This window comes from Abramis brama (genome assembly GCF_963993115.1).
Source record: "Abramis brama genome assembly, chromosome: 2".
Lineage (NCBI taxonomy): Eukaryota > Metazoa > Chordata > Actinopteri > Cypriniformes > Leuciscidae > Abramis > Abramis brama.
In genome coordinates this window covers 43,529,258-43,548,230 of record NC_139964.1, presented here as the reverse complement: position 1 = coordinate 43,548,230, position 18,973 = coordinate 43,529,258, and the positions used below count along the sequence as shown (strand labels likewise).

The window sequence follows — 18,973 nt, the reverse complement described above, 5'->3', positions numbered from 1 at the left end:
TTTTACACATCATGATCATTATTTATTTGCTTTTACTGTTGGACATATTAATCCATTATTTAAGAGTAGCTACAACATCATATTGGTTAAATTAATTTTTTTTTTGATGGATTTAAGTGATGAGTGTTTAACACAGCAAATATAAAAGAGGTAGCTTTTGGGTACAGATTTTGTGTCCAGGCATTGTACATTGTATTCTATTCTCTAAAATCTGTTGCCACACATTCAAGACAATTGGATTGACTGCCTGTTAAAATTCTAGTCTGGTGGTTTACCGAACGAGTTTAGTCTTCATATTTAAAGACCATCTTAAAGTGTTAAGTTATCAAAAGTAATACATCTTACTATTTGACCACAATAGGTATTCACAGAACATTGCATGATTTGCTTTCGGGTGGACCAGTGTTTTTCTGGCAGAGTAAAAACAATTTATCTTAAGAGAAGCTAAAGTTTTTTTTTTGTTTTTTTTAAAAGTTTGAACACCACTTGATTAGACAAAATCAAACACTGTGTAGCATAATAATAAAAAAATAACATTCACATAAACAGTCTTATTAGCATAAAACATCAAAATCTCAAAAATGTATATTGTTTAAAAGGCTATGTTCTTTAAAGACATGATTTTAATGCTGGTTATGGGTATCAATACTCACTTCAATGAGTTGTTTTAAACAATATTTTACGTTGTCTTTTTATACGACCGAGAAATCATGCTGTTAAAACAAACTTTGTCCCACTCTCAGATCAACACAGACAGATATCCTCTTAATATTATTGACTTTTCAGACACCAAAGTCACAATTACAATGACACAATTTGTGTTTCGGTAAAAAAAAAACACAAAAAAAAAAACGTATTCCGATGCTTTGAGAGATTATTAGATCTCATGCTTTCACACATTTTGTAGTAGTTTTCCAAACTTTGATTAGTCAGTTCTGGACTAAATTCCAGATTGATTCTGGCCTGTCAGTGGCAGAGGTCTCTTCAAGAAGCCAATACGTCCAGGTGTACTTTAAATACACTGCCATACAACTAGCCCTTTATTGACTTGACCTAAAAAAAGGAACAGTTTACCTAAAAAAAAAAAAAATAATAATTACAATTCTGTCATCACTTACTCACCCTCATGTCATTCCAGCTTTGGAACATCAGGCCAAGTCCATTTCTGGATGAACTATACCATTAAGACTTCAGTTTATTTATAGCAAAACAGCATGTGGTTTGATAATTCATCAATATATTATAGGATTTTTGAATTATTAGAAGATATAGGTTTAAGGACAACGCCAAATGACACAAGCCCTGAGACACAATGTTTGATGATCCACCATGTTGGCCATGTCCTGTTGATCGGGCTGCAATTGCAAGTCAATTCCTAGTAGCAATACACAACAGCAGGCGCGCCACACTGCTCATTCAATAAGCAGCCAGAAAGAAAGTGCCATCATCAGCTCCTGTGAGTTGAGTACCAAAGTCGACTGTTAACTTCTTCCAACAGGTGTAGTTATGACACCAGAGTTGTGTTCTTGAGTACTTTTCAACTTGTTTCCCTTGTCCTCTTAGTCATCTTCAATTTATTTTGTTTTAGTGCTGAAGCAAAAAGTTTGTTGCGATGTTAATGTCATTATTAGATGCTCTAAGAGCTTCTTGGGCATCCATCCTTGAGAAACCCATCTCCATTAATCTTGCAACCTATAAATAAAATAGTATAAAATAAAAATTTAGTATCTGGGAAAAATTGTTGAATCTGGCAACCCATGAGGCTAAACAAATCTTCCTGATAGATGGTGTAATTAATAAGGAGTGAAACAAATAAAAAGAAAACAGTACTTGAGATCTCACCTGTTCTTCAACCACATCTGTGTTATCCGGCGGGTGCGTATAGGGGGGCTGTTGTGGCTGAGGACCCTCTTGGTGTCGGTTCTGTCCTCTGTGCCGTAAGGTGGGGAAGAATCTGTTCCAATTCAGGAGACCTGTCTGCTGTGGACAGCCATTAATGCCAGGAATTAAACATCACATTTTAAAGTCACCATGAAATCAAAATGTACTATTTTTTATGGAAAATTGCAGTGTTTATTACAAATGAATCAATAATAACTCAAATGACAGTAGGCTGCTGTCACTTTAAGACAACTTAAGACAAAATCTACTGTGTTTACAAGGATATTTTGACATAATTTTGTGTATATGTGTCCGTTCAAGACAAGACGACGCGAATGAACACTAAATTCAGTATTCACTCATTATATTAGAGGCAGCTATCTGTGTGCGCTTTAGGGGCAATTCAAGGCACGTCTTTTGTGTGCTCAAGTTCATTACTTTAAATGTAGACGCGTAGCAAGCATAATTCACATGTCATCAAATCCCCGGTTCTTGGAAATTTGGATCCAGTTCTAAAATGGAACCGGATTTCGATTCCCAACCCTAGCCATCATAGGGATGAAAATACAATTGCAATTTTTTGTTTCATGCTGACTTTAAAGAAAGTATAGTTCAGTATAGAACCTTACAAGAGGTTCAGTAATAGAGGCCGTTTTTTTTTTTTTTTTGTAACAGTAGTGATATTTTTCACTCCACATTCAAAACCTCCCATAAAAAAAGACTGAGCAACCTGTCAGCATGATCCTAACAACATTTTTATATCTACCAGTTACAGCGTAAGCAGACTCTAGGCCTAAATTCATAAGTACATATACAGTAGGACTCAAAGTGACATTAGGAAATGTCAAGAAAATGTCAGAAAATAAGAATGTTCTATGCTAATTAATTTTCTGAAAAAAACTTCTCATTTTCATAAACGACAAAATGTTCTTCTTGTATCGGGCATCTGTGATGAAAACATGTGGGTATCTGAGTTTGTTCACAGGAAACTACCAACTTCCTCTTGTTCAAAAACAAAGAGAATGAATGGAAAAAAGATAAACAAGAATTACTGCCTAATATCTTGTCTGATCTGAGTGACAGAAATATGGAAATAGAGCTTGTTCAAGAGTTTTGGTTTCTACTCCTCTGATTAGGAAAACATTACTGAGTTATGGAAAACATTAAACCCTACTAACAGCATGGTTTCTAGTCTAATAATATGTGAATATACCCTGAAGGAAATATTTTTTAAATAGAAAATTCTTCCAACTCATAAAGGCAAAATAAAATAAAATTCCATTTATACCAGTGATTTCACATTGATTGCACATGCTGCTGTTTTGAAAAAGCAGATCTTGATTAGGTTGACTGTATCAATCAGGTAAAATTATACCAAAAACACCTAAAACACTAATTATGACACAAATTCACATATCCAATCCAAAAACATAGGACATAGTACAGGGACCTGAATCAGTGAATCACTTTTGTGATTAATTCAAATCAATTTTTAGCAATTACCATTTTGTCAACCTAGCTTTTTTGTTTAGTTGTCCATTCATAATCGTGACCTCTATTTTAAAAAAAAAAAAAGTGTGTGATTCTCAACTTGTCCAGAATCATGAAGCACTACTCTAAGGTAAGGGTGTGGTTCACACTTGGCATGTTTGGTTTGATTAAAAGGAACCCTGGTGCGATTGCTCTGTCAATGCGGTTCATTTGATTAAGTGAGAACGCTGCCATCCGAACCCTGGTGCGCACCAAACAAGCGGACCGAGACCCATAACGAACTCTGGAGTAGTTCGAATGAAATATGAAAGCAACACGGACCAAAGACATGTAAACGAACCAAAAACAGGACATGATATCACAAGATGCGACCCTAAAAATGACCATGCTTTTTTCAAAAAAGTTTCGAAAAAATGAAAATTGTTTTTTTTCTTGTCATAGTTGTTGCCCATCACAAGTTCTGTACAGGCATCAGAACCAGTCTCCTTGCAGCAGATCAAAATACCATCATAGGTACAGTAGGCTATGTACATACAACGAATGCATTTAGACCAGCACACAGGATCATTTTGTAGTTTGGTAAGTTCTGTCACAAAATACACGTCATAAAAGCCGATCAGGTTGTGAAAATATCCCTATGACTTTAGATTCGATATCTTTAGATTCGGTGTTAAAAATGCCAATGTGAATGCTAAGCAGACCAGGATTAAATGTTTTTTTTTTTTTTGGTCTGGACCAAAAGAACCAAGCAAACCGAACTACAAGTGTGAACACACCCTGACCTTCATTAAAATGCTAAAAAAAAATACATAAAACTCAAGAAATCATAATTATTTTCTCCCCTCAATAATTGTTTCTGATTAAAAAAAAAGAAAGATTAAAAACAAACTACTGTTCTAAACCATGGCTGTAAGTGAGATACAAGATGCTCTTATCTCTTGTAAAAGTGAAAGAAAAAGAAGAAGAGTTATTCAGCTGACCTTAAGCTATCTCCTAGTTCCTAAGGCTAGTTCTTCTTCGTCATCTGAGGGGGTGGTGGAATAGCCGTGTGGTTAAAGCTCTGTACTGAGTCACTTAACCCCAGGAATTTCCAGAGGGACTGTCCCTGTAATAAAAGTAATGTAGAAGTACCTGAGCCTGCTGTTGCTGTGCATTTCTCCTGAGGTTTGCCAGCTGAGTCAGGAGCAGTTGCTGGTCCAGCATATCCATCCTCTGCTGTCTCTGGATGTCCAAAGTAGCACCCATCCCCAGCGGCGCCTCTGCAGTGGGCTCAGAATCTGAGAACACCGGCTCTAGGAGCACAGAACCACATCGGGCCACCCATTCTGGCACACGCAAGAACTTCTGGACAGCCAACTTATTACTGTAATAAAACATGCCTGCGATCTGGAACAGAGTGATTGTAAACGCTTAGCATACAAACTTGACAGTAACGCAACAACAACAAAAGACAATAGAACCTATTTTTATCAATGATCCCAGAGAGTAAACCGATGCCCCATTCTATTTATGACATACTCCAAGTGTTTGTGCTACTTCCGACAACAGGACTAATGGATTAGGAACAGTGTAGACAGCCTCAAGCTGTGCCACAGACATGTTGTAAGTATAATAGAGCGCAGGTGGCTAATAAACGAGGCTTCAGAAGTTAAATATAATTTTTTTTTTTAAAAGCATTACAAGTTTTTCTAGAACCTTTCAAAAAAAATCTTTCAAGCCAGAATAATTAAACCATCAAGTCAAAAGAGTTTAGTTGCTTTTAACCTATTTCTATTAGTTTTTAAGAGATCTACTGTATGGTAATGTACTTCTAAAAGTTGACACACATATTTTCCTCATCTACGCACTGCCAGCTCATTTTGCAAGCAGAGATAATGCTCAAGACAGTTCGACTTGTATTGCTATATGGCACTAGTAATAGAAGTCTCACCTGGACATGTCATTGCAAACCAGTTTGAATTTCTTTATTCAGTGGAACAGAAAAGAAGAAATTTTGAATTGTGTGTGCTTTTTTCTTGTCTATACAATTAAAGTGAATGGAGTCTAAAGTTTTTTCGGACCCCATTGACTTTCATTGTACTGGCAAAAACAAAAACATTCTTCAAAATATGAAAAATGGTACAGGGAGTTTTTCATCTTTTTAATGTATTTTTTTTGACAAGAAAACACCATCACTGTAAGCTCTAATGGTAAATCATCCTATAGTAGCTATAGGAAGGTACCTATTTATTTAATGTTACCTAGCTAATTTCCACTACCCTCCAAAAATCTCCACAACAATTTTATTTCTATGGTAACAATGACTTCTCAGACCAGTGGATCTCGCTTTATGATTGTGTGTCGTATTTAACTTCACTATGCACTTGTAATCAAACTTACTAAAGACCATTTCAGATCAAGACAAGCAAACACAGAAGTGTAATGTGATGCAAATCTACATGAGCTGTTATTCTTACCAGTCCACTACAAGCAACAATCCACATGTAGGCACTTGACGTCAGGAGCTGATGAAAAGATAAAAGAGCAGACCACAGAAGAAATTCAGAACTTTTACATCTACAAAATATCTCTGATGCCTCTCAAACCAGCAACACTAATTTACAACCAGCCCTAACTGCATCCATAAACAATTGCATGATATAAAGAAACATTTTATTTGATGCAAGAGTGGAACAAAAAAACATTAACTTAATGAAACCAAATCATCTAATATTACAAGGTTAAAATACGTTGGTTAGTTGGAAGTGGGTATGTTAAAGCCATGCTTGTGTATGCAGGACTGAAAATGGTGATGAATCTTTAAATGTTCAAATGCCATCTACTCTTGTCTGTTTTTCTACTGAGTAAATGTGCAACTTCATCTGTTATCTTTAATATCAAAAAACAGCCCCGAAACACAACCACAAATAATATGCTCTCAGGTACTGCAGGATTTCTCATGTGTCTTGCCTCTGTTATCTTACAGACATTTTATTTGTGGTTTCTGCTCTTGCAAAATGGTGTTTTAACCATTTAAACTGCATTTGAACTTCACTTGCTTGTGAAGAAAGCGTGCGACTGCCAGTAAATGCAGCTTATTATCTTGAGATCTCATGCAGCAGTGACTTTTACTTTTTCTATGTAGCTTTTGAGATAAACTAGCAAAATGGGAAATCCTAAAAAAATTAAAAAAAGGATTTGTTAATTGCAGTCTGAGCTCACCTGTGCACCCACAATGTATGTCAGAGACTTGTTTGTGATTGAGACATGGCCAAGCAGCTGAGTGACCTGAACACGTGGGATGGAGTTGTAGAAAGGCACAAAGAGAGCAAAGACTGGGCCCAGCCTGAGAAAAAAAAACAAGTTAGAAACAGGGAAAAATCACTGAAAGTCACTCCTCAACCTTGCTGATAGTAACATATGACAGTGTCTAAAGAGAAAATCTTAAAATCTAGTTTAAAACACATGTGAAGTTCTTAGAAATATAATCCTTATCTTAGTTTCATATGGTTTTGAAAAAAAGTATAAAATATATTCATATGCAAAATGTATTTTCAAGAAATGTTTAAATTTAGTGACTTGTTTTTGGGGTCAACTAGAATAGGTTTTGATGCTTGAATTAAAATAAAAAATAAAAAATAAAAAATAAAATTCACATATTTTACACTGTCGCAGAACCTCTCTTCTCAGTCTGTCAGTAATGCTCTATTTAGTTCTGGTCTCCATGAAGCCCCTCCTTCCAAAAAGCACAATGTGCTCTGATTGGCTGGCTGAACTAGTGTGTTGTGATTGGTCAACTGCTTTGAGCATGTTTAGGAAATGTCATACCCCTTACAACTCAATGAGAGACCACGTCCCCCTTTTTTTGGGAATGCCTTGGGCGGTAATTATTTAAATGGGAAATATTTTGATGTGTACGTTCCCAGAAGAAAACTCAAGACTACATTTGAGGCGTTTCAGGGAGTTTGGAATCAGTGCTTACTGATATTTTGGAGAGACTGTGCTTTGTAACTTTTTCACGTTTAAACAGCACATTACGCACTAAAGGAAGTTGAAAATGTAAAATAGCATATGTCCTCTTTTAGTTGAAATAACAGTTTCCTTCACCTTAATAATTATTTTTAAAGTAATAAAGCTTAAAAGCTTTAAAATATTGTTACTCACAATACTTCATATAATATACAAATAAAAGAGGAAACAGAGAAGTGCCGTACGTCAAATGCATACATATTTCACAGACATAAGTATAATATTTGTTAGAATTTATGTGTCCAATAGATAAGCTCTGTGGTAAGTAGTTTCCAAGTAGTTTTAAGATGGAGGAAAGCAGATGAGCCAATAAAATGAACGTCCAATTGTCAGTACAATGAAGCAACAATGATTGCAAAATTCAGAATATGGTTGCATCAACCATTTAAGAGGTGCAGAAAAGACAATGGGGTAACTGATAATGCCAACTATTAATTAAGACAGGAATATATATATATATATATATATATATATTACTTATTTTCTCATTTTAATTGTTACTTCCTTTGTATTGTTTCCTTGATAAAAAAAAAAGAAAAAAAAAAGATGATAGGACTTAACTAGCTCACTTAGTTTTAAAATGTAATTTGTATTGATGTAGGAAACTAAATGCGTTTCTCAATGGGGATTCAATACAAATCAACAGTAATGGTTGTCTGACGTACTAAAAAGTCTCAGTGAAAGCCACACGATTTTTCACTTCCCCATATAAACTCAAGCAGCCTCCCCACACTGCTAGTAAGAGAGAGAGGTAAAAGGAAAGAGATGAACAGAGTAACAGACAGTTAGAAAGTGGCAGGAAGAGATCCTAAACTCACTTTTACTTTTATACTGCTACATTTTAAAAGTGAGATTAGATATAGAGAAAGAGTAGCACAAATGTCTGACTAAAGATCTTCTCTATGCCATCTGGTGAGTATATCATTCCATTAAATTATAGATAAAAGTGTATACGTCTTGGAAAGAAAATATGTTTCAGAAAAGATCTTATATAGTTTTATGGTGACCATGTTTGCAATTATTGGTTTACACAAAAATATTAAGCAGATATTAACATTAAGCAACATATTAACTGTATTCAACATTGATAATTATAAGAAATGTTATTTGAGCAACAAATCAGCATATTAGAATGATTTATGAAGGATCATGTGACATGAAGAATAGAGTTATGGCTGCTTTGCCAGAATAGGAGTAAATTACTTTTTAAATGACATTAAAATAGAAAACAGTTATTTTAAATTGTAATAATAATTCACAATATTACTGTTTAAACTGTATTTCTGATCAAATAAAAGCAGCCTTGGGGAGTATAAGAGACTTTTTTCAAAAACATTTAAAAAAATTGTACCGACCCCAAACTTTTGAGTGCTAGTATATATGAAGTTCAGATGCAAAAGCCTCTAAGTGCCATCTGACATTTTCTTCTTGAATGATCATTTTTATCAAGCTCGTATATTTAAGTTCAGTAATTTCACTTAAATAGCAATGAAAATGACCTATTAATTGTCATTTAAGTGAAATTACTGAACTTAAATATACAAGCTTGATAAAAATGATCATTCAAGAAGAAAATTTCAGATGGCACTTAGAGGCTTTTGCATCTGAACTATTCATATATATATATATATATATATATATATATATATATATATATATATATATATATATATATATATATATAATATAATATAATATAATATAATATATATATATATATATATATAAATAAATAATACCAGTTGCCTCTCTCTTTTCAGTGAACTCTCCTGTGTATAACTATGACGAATCAAAATTTCAGCCCAAACTGCACCAACTTGTATGATCATCGTCCAGTGGCGCAAGTTCTCATACCTCTGATCTACTCCATCATATGTCCAGTGGGACTTTTTGGAAATGCCCTGGCTCTTCATGTGGTGATCTACAAAATCACCAAACTTAATTCAACCACTCTTTATTCTGCCAACCTGGCTGTGTCTGATATACTATTCTGCCTGTCGCTTCCCTTACGAGCTGTTTACTACGGCCGTGGCTTCAACTGGCCCATGGGGGAAGGACTCTGTAAAGCCACAGCACTGCTCTTCTATTTGAACTGCTATGCCGGAGTTAACTTCATGACCTGTCTGGCAGTCGATCGTTTTGTGGCACTGGTGTTTCCTCTGAGGCTGGTGAAATTGAGAAAGGCAAAAAACGCAAAGTTTGTGTGTTTTGCCATATGGCTGCTGGTGTTTGCCCAGACATTGCCTCTCCTGACCATTAAATTGACCAGAGAGGAGTCTGATGGCCGTATCACCTGTATGGAATACCCCAATTTTGAGGGAGTTTTCAAAGGGCTGCCCTACATGCTGATCACAGGAGTAGTTCTAGGCTTTGTCGCCCCGGTTGCGATAATTATCGCTTGCTATTCCATACTGACCCATAAACTATGTCAAGCAGCAAAGTCGAATCAGCTAACGGAACGTTCTGGAAGGACCAAAAAAGCAAGAGGAGTTATCGCAGGGGTGGTATTTGTATTTGTGGTGTGTTTCAGCCCATACCATCTAGACCTCCTGCAATACATGATTCGGAAACTTATCTATGAACCAGACTGCATGGAGCTTCAGTCCTTTCAGATATCCCTGCATATTACAGTGTGTCTTATGAACCTGAATTCATGCCTGGATCCCTTTGTTTACTTCTTCGCGTGTAAAGGCTATAAGCAGAAAGTGATGAGGATGATGAAGTGGCAGGTTGGCACCCACTTCTCCAGTGTTGGAAGAGCCTCGCATGAAAGTTCAGGCACAGGTGATGTGCACGGCACACGCCGCAAAAACAACAAAATACCTATGAACTCGATTAGAGAAGGTCAGTAAAACTGTTACCGACAAAAGCCGACATAAGGTGATGAAACGTCACAACAAACTTGCATGTGGGAAAAAAGAATTGAGGGTTAAAAGCCACTAACGAGGCTAACTGATACCGCAAATGGCCTAAATGGTCACTAATGGTCATAGACACCAAATGTGTCACTCCACATTTTAAACAGCACACACTTCATGAAACAGGTGGACACTAGGCAAGCACTGCCATCCAAGTTGAGAGAGGAAAAAAAATGTTCATTCAAAATGTAATTGATAATTGAAAATTCTGTCAATATTTATTAACCAGTTTCAAAATGGCATGACTTACTTTCTTCTATGGAACATAAAAGAAGACATTTTAACAAATGTCTAGCTGGTGTGGCTTGTTTTTGTCTTTTTTTGGACCATACAATGGCCACCAAAACGGTTTGGTTATTATCATTCTTCAAAATATCTTTTTTTTTTGTCCACAGAAGACAGAAAGTCAAAAGGGTTTGGGCATTTTTGGGAGAACTATCCCTTTACTGAAGAACAGATAATGGTTTTTCCATAAATACGTTTGAAAATTGCAAAATACGGCAGTTAAACTATATCATAAAGCTGTTTTTATTGTGAAAAAGTGAGTGTGGATGAATCAACCAAGATGTCACAAGTCAAGCTGAGAGATGATGCTTTGTTTTCTGAAACATGTACTTTGTGGATTTCATAAGACTAAAAAAAAAAAAAAAAAGTGTTGTTATTACAGATCACCAAGACCACTCTATGAAAGTATCTTATAAAGAATTGTCTGAGAGCTAGTAGTACAAAGGAAATGACTTAAGAGTGTATTTCACTTTCACAAGATACTGTTCCTGTTGTAGTCATAAGACCTTGTCATTTCACCATTTATTTCATATACTGGTGAAGTAAAGAATACTTTTACAACAATACAATGAGACAAGAAAGTTCATCCAAATGACAATGTCAAAAAGGGAAGTTGATGTTTGTTCCACAGCACTTTTACATAACAGACTGAATTTGAATTTGATGCCATTCTTTGATAATACATTCTGTGCTTGCAGCATACAGTAAACGCACATTGCAAAACTGTTGAAAACGCCTAATAGTTTGTAAAGAGCTAAACATGGTACAGAAAGTCATGTTACTCACAGTCCAGCTGGAAGAACATCCACCTGAAGTTCAAACATGAAGCGAAGAGCCTCTGTCAGCAGCAAGTCCACAAAAGCAGAGAGAATCCAGGCTCCAAAAAGGAAGGACTAAACATCATGGTCCAAAAATATGACAATGTTTTAGGTGTACAGTTTTCTCCAAAAGCATAATGACATTTTAACAACAACATAAAACATATAAGTTTTAAGTCATTAGCATGTGAATGGGTGAGCACATTAAAGGAAATGTTTGGTAACATGTGAAAAGTCTTTTGATTCCATTAAAAAATAAAAAATAAAAACCTGCTTAAGTTTTGTATATTTTAAATGCTTCCAAAAAATAGTCAAATGATCAAATGCTCCAAGTTTCCGTTTGACCTTTATGCACTTTATCTTGAACTAGTAGCGTGGTCAGTGCTATACTGATACTTTTGACTGCTTTAATGAAGCCTATTAGAATGCAGTTAAAATGGCACTAAAATGTATAAAATGGGGGCAAAAAAAAATCCCCGTTTGGGTTTTTGTCTAATATTTATGTACTTTCATATAGTTTAAGAAAATCACACAAGTAAGAGTGCTGTTTTCCTAAAGATCTGTATGATTGCAAATGTGATATTGATTTTATACAACAGTTAAAGACGTTAATGTTGTGTTACATTTTAGACAATATTGACACAAGAACTGTTGAGCTTCTCTAAGCCACACACTGTGGTGTTTCATTACTGAATGAATCCGCGGTTTTAACGAATCGAGTGAGCCATTAATTCAGTGACCTATTCATTAAAATGGCCATTTGCTTCATTGCTAAACGAATCAGCCGTTTGAAATGAATCGGCTGAATAAATGACTGAATGATTCACTCATTAAGACAGTGACTTGCCGCAACCTACTGGTGGTTTAGAGTATTTCATTTTGCAATCATATTAATGGCACCTCTGTATGGAAGCCCATTCCCGCATTTATGACATACTTAAATCATAATTATGACATAAAAAGTTGAAATTATGATTTACTAAATCGAAATTATGACTTTAAAATGAATAATTACGAGATAAAAAGTCAAAATTATGACATAACTAAATCGAAATTATGACTTGCTGCTCACTGATCTGACGCGACCCGACACAGGATGAATTGTGAACACATGAATGAGTAATTTTAATAATATGAGTATTTTTAAATCATAAATAATTATGATTTAAGTATGTCATAATTTTTTTTTTCTTATGTGGCAGGAATGGGCTTCCATACCTCTGAGCTGAATTCTTGTAAAAGCTGATTCTTGTAAATGTACCTAAATGCCACTTCAGATACAGCTTCTGAAAAAATATTTTGGCAACATTGTAGTTTTAAAAGTTTATGTGTAATAAATTCTATGTTGGATCTAATTATTACTTTCTAAAGTTACTTTTCGTAATGTCTATTCAATGATTTTCTCATCTAACACAATAATGACTTTAAATGATCGGTAACACTTTAGTTTATGGTCCAATTCTCACTATTAACTAGTTGCTTAGCATTAGCATACAGTATTACTAGGATATTGGCTGTTTATTAGTACCGTATATACCCGAATATAAGACGAGGTTTTTGTCCTAAAAATAGGCTGAAAAAATGGGGGGTCATCTTATATTCGCGATATAGACAAAATCACGGGGGGAAAGGGAGAAAGAACAACGGAATTAATATGAAATGAATGAAACGCGACCCATTAAGACAAATGATTTCGGCTATACTTGCATGTAAAATTAGAGAAGCAACATAATATCTGTGTTTAACTTAATTAATTTAAAACTCTGCTCCTCTCTGCCATGCGAGACGCAGAGCGAGCGAGCGAGAGAGGTGCGCGCGCGAGACGCAGAGCAAGAGAGAGAGAGAGAGAAAGGTGCGCGCACGCGCTGGAAGAGAGAGAATGAATTATCACTGCAATTTTAAAATAAAATTATTTTCTGTTAAAACCAGATTTTTTTCCACAAAAATCTCTTTTTGTCCCAAAAATAAGTCTGGAAAATGGGGGGGTCGTCTTATATTCAGGGTCGTCTTATAGTCGGGTATATACGGTACTTATAAAGCACATATTAATGCCTTATTCTGCATGATCTTATTCTACATCCCTTAATTCTACTCAACACCTAAACTTAACAACTACATTACTAAATATTAATAAGCAAGCAGTAAGAGGCAAAAGTCGCAGTTAATAGTAAGAATTGGACCTTAAACTGAAGTGTGACTTTTGGCGTGTAATTTATAAGCCAAAATTGACGTGCGATTAATTTGTAATTAATTTAAATTAATCAATCAGCACATTATGTAATTAATTAGATTAAGAAATGTAATCGCCTGACAGCTCTAATGATTATGAATTTATATATTTATATACCGTACAATTTTACGCAGGGAATATTTTAAGAAAATGGGTTCTTCGGTACAGCAAAGCAGAGGCATTTGGTGTAAATACTCCATTAACATTTATATTAACTAATACTTCACAAACAGTGTAAGGAAAAGGTCACTCCCCTAAAAGTTAAAGTAAAAAAACTAAAAAATATTTTGAGACTTTCTGAAAACCACTTTGCGCTTTCCAAAAACTTTTCTTTTTTTTTTTAGAAATAAATCTCATATTTGTACTGCATAGATTTTGCAATGTAATATAAAAAACAGAAGTAAAAAAAAAAAGTAAAAAAAAAGGTGCTAGCCACTTGTTAAGTTGCAATGTAATGAATGCTGTTTTCAGGTCCAAGCCTCAACTCGTTTCACTTGACAATACTATCTCAACAGCCGTGCTCACTGCGTCCCGGAGACCAGTATTTGAATGATTTATAAAAGATTTTAAGTAGTATTACATCACACCGTGAGTGTATATTAGCACCGTTCCTTGTTTTCTTCTGGCATCTGATAGAGTGTTTGGACCAGAAAGCAGTGACACGTGACGTCAGACTTAACGAGCGGATTATTGACACCTGAGACTTACAGCAAATTTGTGGCTGCCAAACCTCCTCTCAAATATGCGGAAATTGTAGATAAGCAAACTGCTGCAGAAAGTGTCTTTCAGGTCCAGGCAGATGAGCCGTCCACTCACCAGCCTCCAGAACTACAAGAGAGACAGGGAAAACACACACAACATTAGAAATATTTCAAAAATATTATAGACAATCACAATCCAATAAAATGTATCGATTATATGTGAAAATTGATAGCAACAAAAGGCGAAAGGAACTATGGCAAGAGAATGACTAATAACGCATCTTTTATGACCAGTATGAAACTGGATTTCGACTGAAGAAAGAAAGACATCAACATCTTGGATTGACAAGGGGGTGAGCAAATTATCAGGAAATTTAAATTCTCAAATGAACTACTCCTTTAAATATCTAATAACCAATATGCAAAACCATTTTTTTTTTTATTTCTTGCTTTTGACACAATAGCCAAATTATTTTACTACAAAAACATTTTAGAGCAATTTACAGTGTTAAATTTACCACGAAATCAAAATGGACAATTTTTATATTTTTTAATGGAATACTGGAGTATGTATTATAAATGATTTAATATGTGCACAATTTCACACACTATTTTTTTTTTTTTTTGTGTGCCCTCGTAATCTGCCATCAAAATAACTTATTGCAACAACATCTCTTCTCTGGTCAGGTGATGTGTTTTCGGCACAAGGGCGGCACAATTTGTCACTCACATAAGATCACACAGCTATTGCAAACCAAAACAATCCAATCAATTCCTGATGGACAAAATCATGTCCCGCCTAACATTTACATTGCAATAGCGAAGAAAACACTACCACACCTTCAGTTTCATGGTGACTTTAAAAGTGTACATTTTATACAGTGCACTGAATTATTCAAGTAAATTCAAGAAGATTGGTGTATTATCTCACCTGTTTGCCCTGCCTGACAGCCTGGAGGTTGTATATGAACATATCCTGGTACTGAGGCAGAAGCACAGTCAGCAGTACAGAGAGGACTGTAGGAAGCAGCAGTAAGCTCTTGGACAGGGGTGCTTTATCTGTAGGACAGCAGAGAAGTTGTATTGTTAAATCCTTGGTCATGTCAAAGGATGAAAGTTTATTTTCCAAATATAGGTCCTTTTGGTAAATATGTGAGTTCACCAAGTGCAGTCAGCATAGACGGCAGTCAGACACACTGGTTTATGTCAGTGTTATTTTAGTATCATTGAAATAGCCTACTATTAAAGTTTTTTTTAAAGTTTTTTATATGGGTCAATGACATGACATAGATATTTTATTTCCGTTGAAAAAAAATATTTTAATTTAAATAAACTCATGACATGTATCACTTTATTCTATAAAACTTACTCTTTCAGTACATTCAAATAATCAATATTCTTCTATGTTTTGGTATCTTAAACCCTCAAACTGTCTATGGCATTTTTAAAAAATGTAAACCAAATTTAAAATCGAAAGATATAATTCTTTTGTATTTCACAGAAGAAATAAAGTCACAGGCTTAAAACAGCTTAAGAAAAGGTAAGTGAATTTTCATGATTACATCAGTAATAATGTGAGGCTCTTTGGCTTTCGTTTTTCAAGAAGGTGGTGTTGGTTATGGTGATTTTAAGAAGAGTTCATTCAGTCTCTATATGTCTAGCTAGCTCTCATAGTAAAGACTTAACACAATAATATAATAACACACAAATGATAATTCTGTGTCATGTCGCATTTCCGAGAGCAGCGCCTGGTTTCACCCCCAAATTTTAAAACGACAGCAACACTTCCTGCCTTAAATCATGAGTCAAAGCAAAATCATTTGAAAGTAAGGATGATGTGTGAAGTGCGATAGTAATCGATTAAAGGTCATGACGACTGAGCTTTAATCTGAATGAATGACAGCAGGATATGATCTTCATGACATGATGATTTTGAGCTATACTTACACAATCCCCACGAACCGGTGGACGTAAACATCATGCCACTTACGCGGAATATAACTAAGAAGACTAACAAGATTACGCTTTAAAGGCACTGAATTTACAACGTAAAAACATTAGAAGCTAAATGGAAATCTAGCTATGAGAGAGGGAAAGGGGAAAGGGTATCAAGGATGGTGCCTCGCAGGAGACAAACTTCATCCGCGTCACTCCCACGAAATAAGCGTTTTCTGTTATGAGCCACTAGAGGCCGTGAGTTAGGGACTTTACCACACGGGTGAGGGTTGTTTCGACTTTTATGTCAATAATTTTGACTTATAAATATGGCTATTTATATATGTCATAATTTTAACTTTTCACATAAATAAGTCAGTACGTCGAACATTTAACAACTCTAAAAACAAATTAGACTAACGTAACAAATTTCCAAAGCATGTTTTTTTTTTTTTTTTTCTCATTTAATGTGCCAGAAATGGGCTTCCTTCCATAGTCAACTGTTTTTCATAACAAATGTATTTGTCTTACAGAAACTGATCTAAACATGAAAATGAGTGGATGTCCATGTTTTTAATCATCCATGGTTTTGTCGGATTACAATGGTTATAAATAGCACAGTTGCTTACTTAATAGCCTAACTGTTTTCAAGAGTGAAAATCCAGATTACCATTAGCCTACCTTTGTAACAACTCACTAGCATTTTAATAATCATATTTCTTTTAACAATTTTTTAAACGATCAATTGTAATAAGGTAATTTCATTCAAAAACGCACTTTAACGAGCTAAAATAAACAGAGAAACACCTCTTTTAGTGGAAAATTTAGCAATGTTTTTTAGAGTTGTTAGCCTGCCCTGTGTTTATGCATTTGTAATTTATTCTATTTTTTATTTTTGAATTACATTTTTTCTTTAGGCCTACATTTTGTTTACCTTTTTTTGGTGATGGGGGATGGCACAATTTATTTTGAACAAGTAAATTTAATTACCACAATAAATTAATTCACAAAATTAAAATTATATGTCCTTGTCCAAGCATAGGTTAACAATGAATTTAGAATTCCTGCCGGATACCTGCATTTAGCCTTTGCACTTGACATCAATGTACAATGTACACAGTTTATGGATATGAGCTTTCTTTAATTTGAAGCAGATAAATATGGGAATAATGTACCAAATAGAAACATAGCGCAAACCAACAAAAATGCAAACATTTTTTTCTTTAATTTCTGCCCAATAATTTTATTTAGGCACATCATAATAAGACAAAAAATATATTTATTTATTTGTTTGTTTGTTTATTTATCCTTAGTAGTATAGTATCATGTCATCTGTATTTATTTCCACTATATGCATATTATTTAATGAGATGTGAAATAAGCGTGATGAAACACTGGATCACTGTCCCTCTCTCGAAGAAAATAGTATGAAGTCCAACATTTTTACAGTCTATGCATTTACCTTTAAAATTCTTCATTTGGAAATTGTGTTGGGCCTACAGATTCTATTCTACTCTACTGTGGCTTGATGACCACACGGTGGCAGCGCAGACTGCCGGTTTGATTGACTAGTCATATAGTGACAATTACCAAAAACAAGATTGATTAAACCAAGGTTAAACCAAAGTTGTTGTCTATCACTTACAAAGCATTCATTTTCTGTCCGTATGCAAACTATGCAACTCTGCATATCACTCAAAAAAAATTAATTCTATTTAAATTAGCTATATTTGTCAAAGGATGAAATTAGTTTATTTAATGCCTATATACTTGCTTTGTCATTTAAAAGACTGCATTGCTTTAAAGTTATGAATCATGTTTACTAAGTTTTTAAAGTTAATTTTCCTCATGAAATGTATAGTTAAATACTTCACATTTTTAATGACATGTCTTAATGATCTTTGGAGCAATATTGACCAGATCTTTAAAATAATAATAATTATAATAATAATTTTATTACTTGATGAAATGACCCACTGTGGAAATACAGTTTCACTGTGTTCTTGATGTCTTTCCTTTTACTTTTAGGGAGAAGCCTTTCAACAGAGCCACATCAATGAATGGTAAAGACTTTTAAAATATTTAACATTGATTATCGCTGAAAGTAATCCACTTTGTTTTTGCTATTATGATATTCAGACTTTTTGATATTTCGTTTTTGGTATTTTACTATTCTGATTGTATTAAAGATGTGAACACCACATTATTTGTGTATATATTTTAATTGAAATGTTCAAAATCATGCTTGTTCAGGTAGCTTCACAATCAACGGTATACACTTTTTTATAGGAATTACACAGCACTGTTCTTCTTGGCCTTCCTGTGTGTCCTCAGTTTTTCAGAACCTGCATGGTGAGTCTCCTTGAATAATTGACAGGCTACCATTATGTAAACATTTCATCAAAATACAAACTTATTTTCACCCCTAGCATTGTTCAGTCAGTTCATCCATGTAGTATGTGGTTTGAAGATGTTTGATTGGTTTTCCTTAACCTTCATTACAACTGTGTTGTTTTGTTCAGTGATATGGGAGTTTACTTAAAGGGATAGTTCACCCAAAAATGAAAATTCAGAAAATAATAAAAAAAAAATTAAAATTATTTACTCACACTGTAAGTGCAGTAATGATCAATGATTATTAATCAAAATGCGGCACACAGATACTAGAAAATTATGCACATACTTTCTTCTCTGAGCTGAATATCT

General features: G+C 34.5%; 2 protein-coding genes across 3 annotated transcripts; one reads left to right on the top strand and one right to left on the bottom strand.

Annotated features, from left to right (window-relative positions):
• Window positions 1–16,515, bottom strand: ubac2 (UBA domain containing 2). Of its 2 annotated transcripts, none has more exons than XM_084105809.1 (9): window positions 16,280–16,515; window positions 15,264–15,391; window positions 14,340–14,459; window positions 11,370–11,476; window positions 6,574–6,697; window positions 5,829–5,876; window positions 4,504–4,758; window positions 1,843–1,980; window positions 1–1,692 (listed from the first exon to the last, which is right to left on the bottom strand). In XM_084105809.1, exons 1-9 carry the CDS (start codon window positions 16,311–16,313, stop codon window positions 1,585–1,587), a joined length of 1,062 nt encoding a protein of 353 aa, XP_083961935.1. In that variant the 5' UTR covers window positions 16,314–16,515; the 3' UTR covers window positions 1–1,584. The 2 variants fall into 2 exon arrangements, with proteins under 2 accessions (XP_083961935.1, XP_083961936.1); XM_084105810.1 differs by having other exon boundaries at window positions 1,843–1,977.
• Window positions 8,118–11,674, top strand: gpr183b (G protein-coupled receptor 183b). Its single transcript, XM_084105808.1, has 2 exons — window positions 8,118–8,292; window positions 9,141–11,674. The coding sequence occupies exon 2, from the start codon at window positions 9,162–9,164 to the stop codon at window positions 10,230–10,232; it is 1,071 nt and encodes a 356-aa protein (XP_083961934.1). The 5' UTR covers window positions 8,118–8,292; window positions 9,141–9,161; the 3' UTR covers window positions 10,233–11,674.
• Window positions 16,516–18,973: the final 2,458 nt, after the last annotated feature.

Excerpts from the sequence above, each read along its gene's own strand:
- ubac2 (XM_084105809.1), bottom strand. The coding sequence starts at position 16,313 with ATGATGTTTACGTCCACCGGTTCGTGGGGATTGT. Across the intron at positions 14,460-15,263 it reads CTGTCAGGCAGGGCAAACAG|TTCTGGAGGCTGGTGAGTGG; the intron begins GTGAGATAATAC and ends TCTCTCTTGTAG. Across the intron at positions 6,698-11,369 it reads GATGTTCTTCCAGCTGGACT|GCTGGGCCCAGTCTTTGCTC; the intron begins GTGAGTAACATG and ends TTTTTTTCTCAG.
- gpr183b (XM_084105808.1), top strand. The coding sequence starts at position 9,162 with ATGACGAATCAAAATTTCAGCCCAAACTGCACCAACTTGTATGATCAT.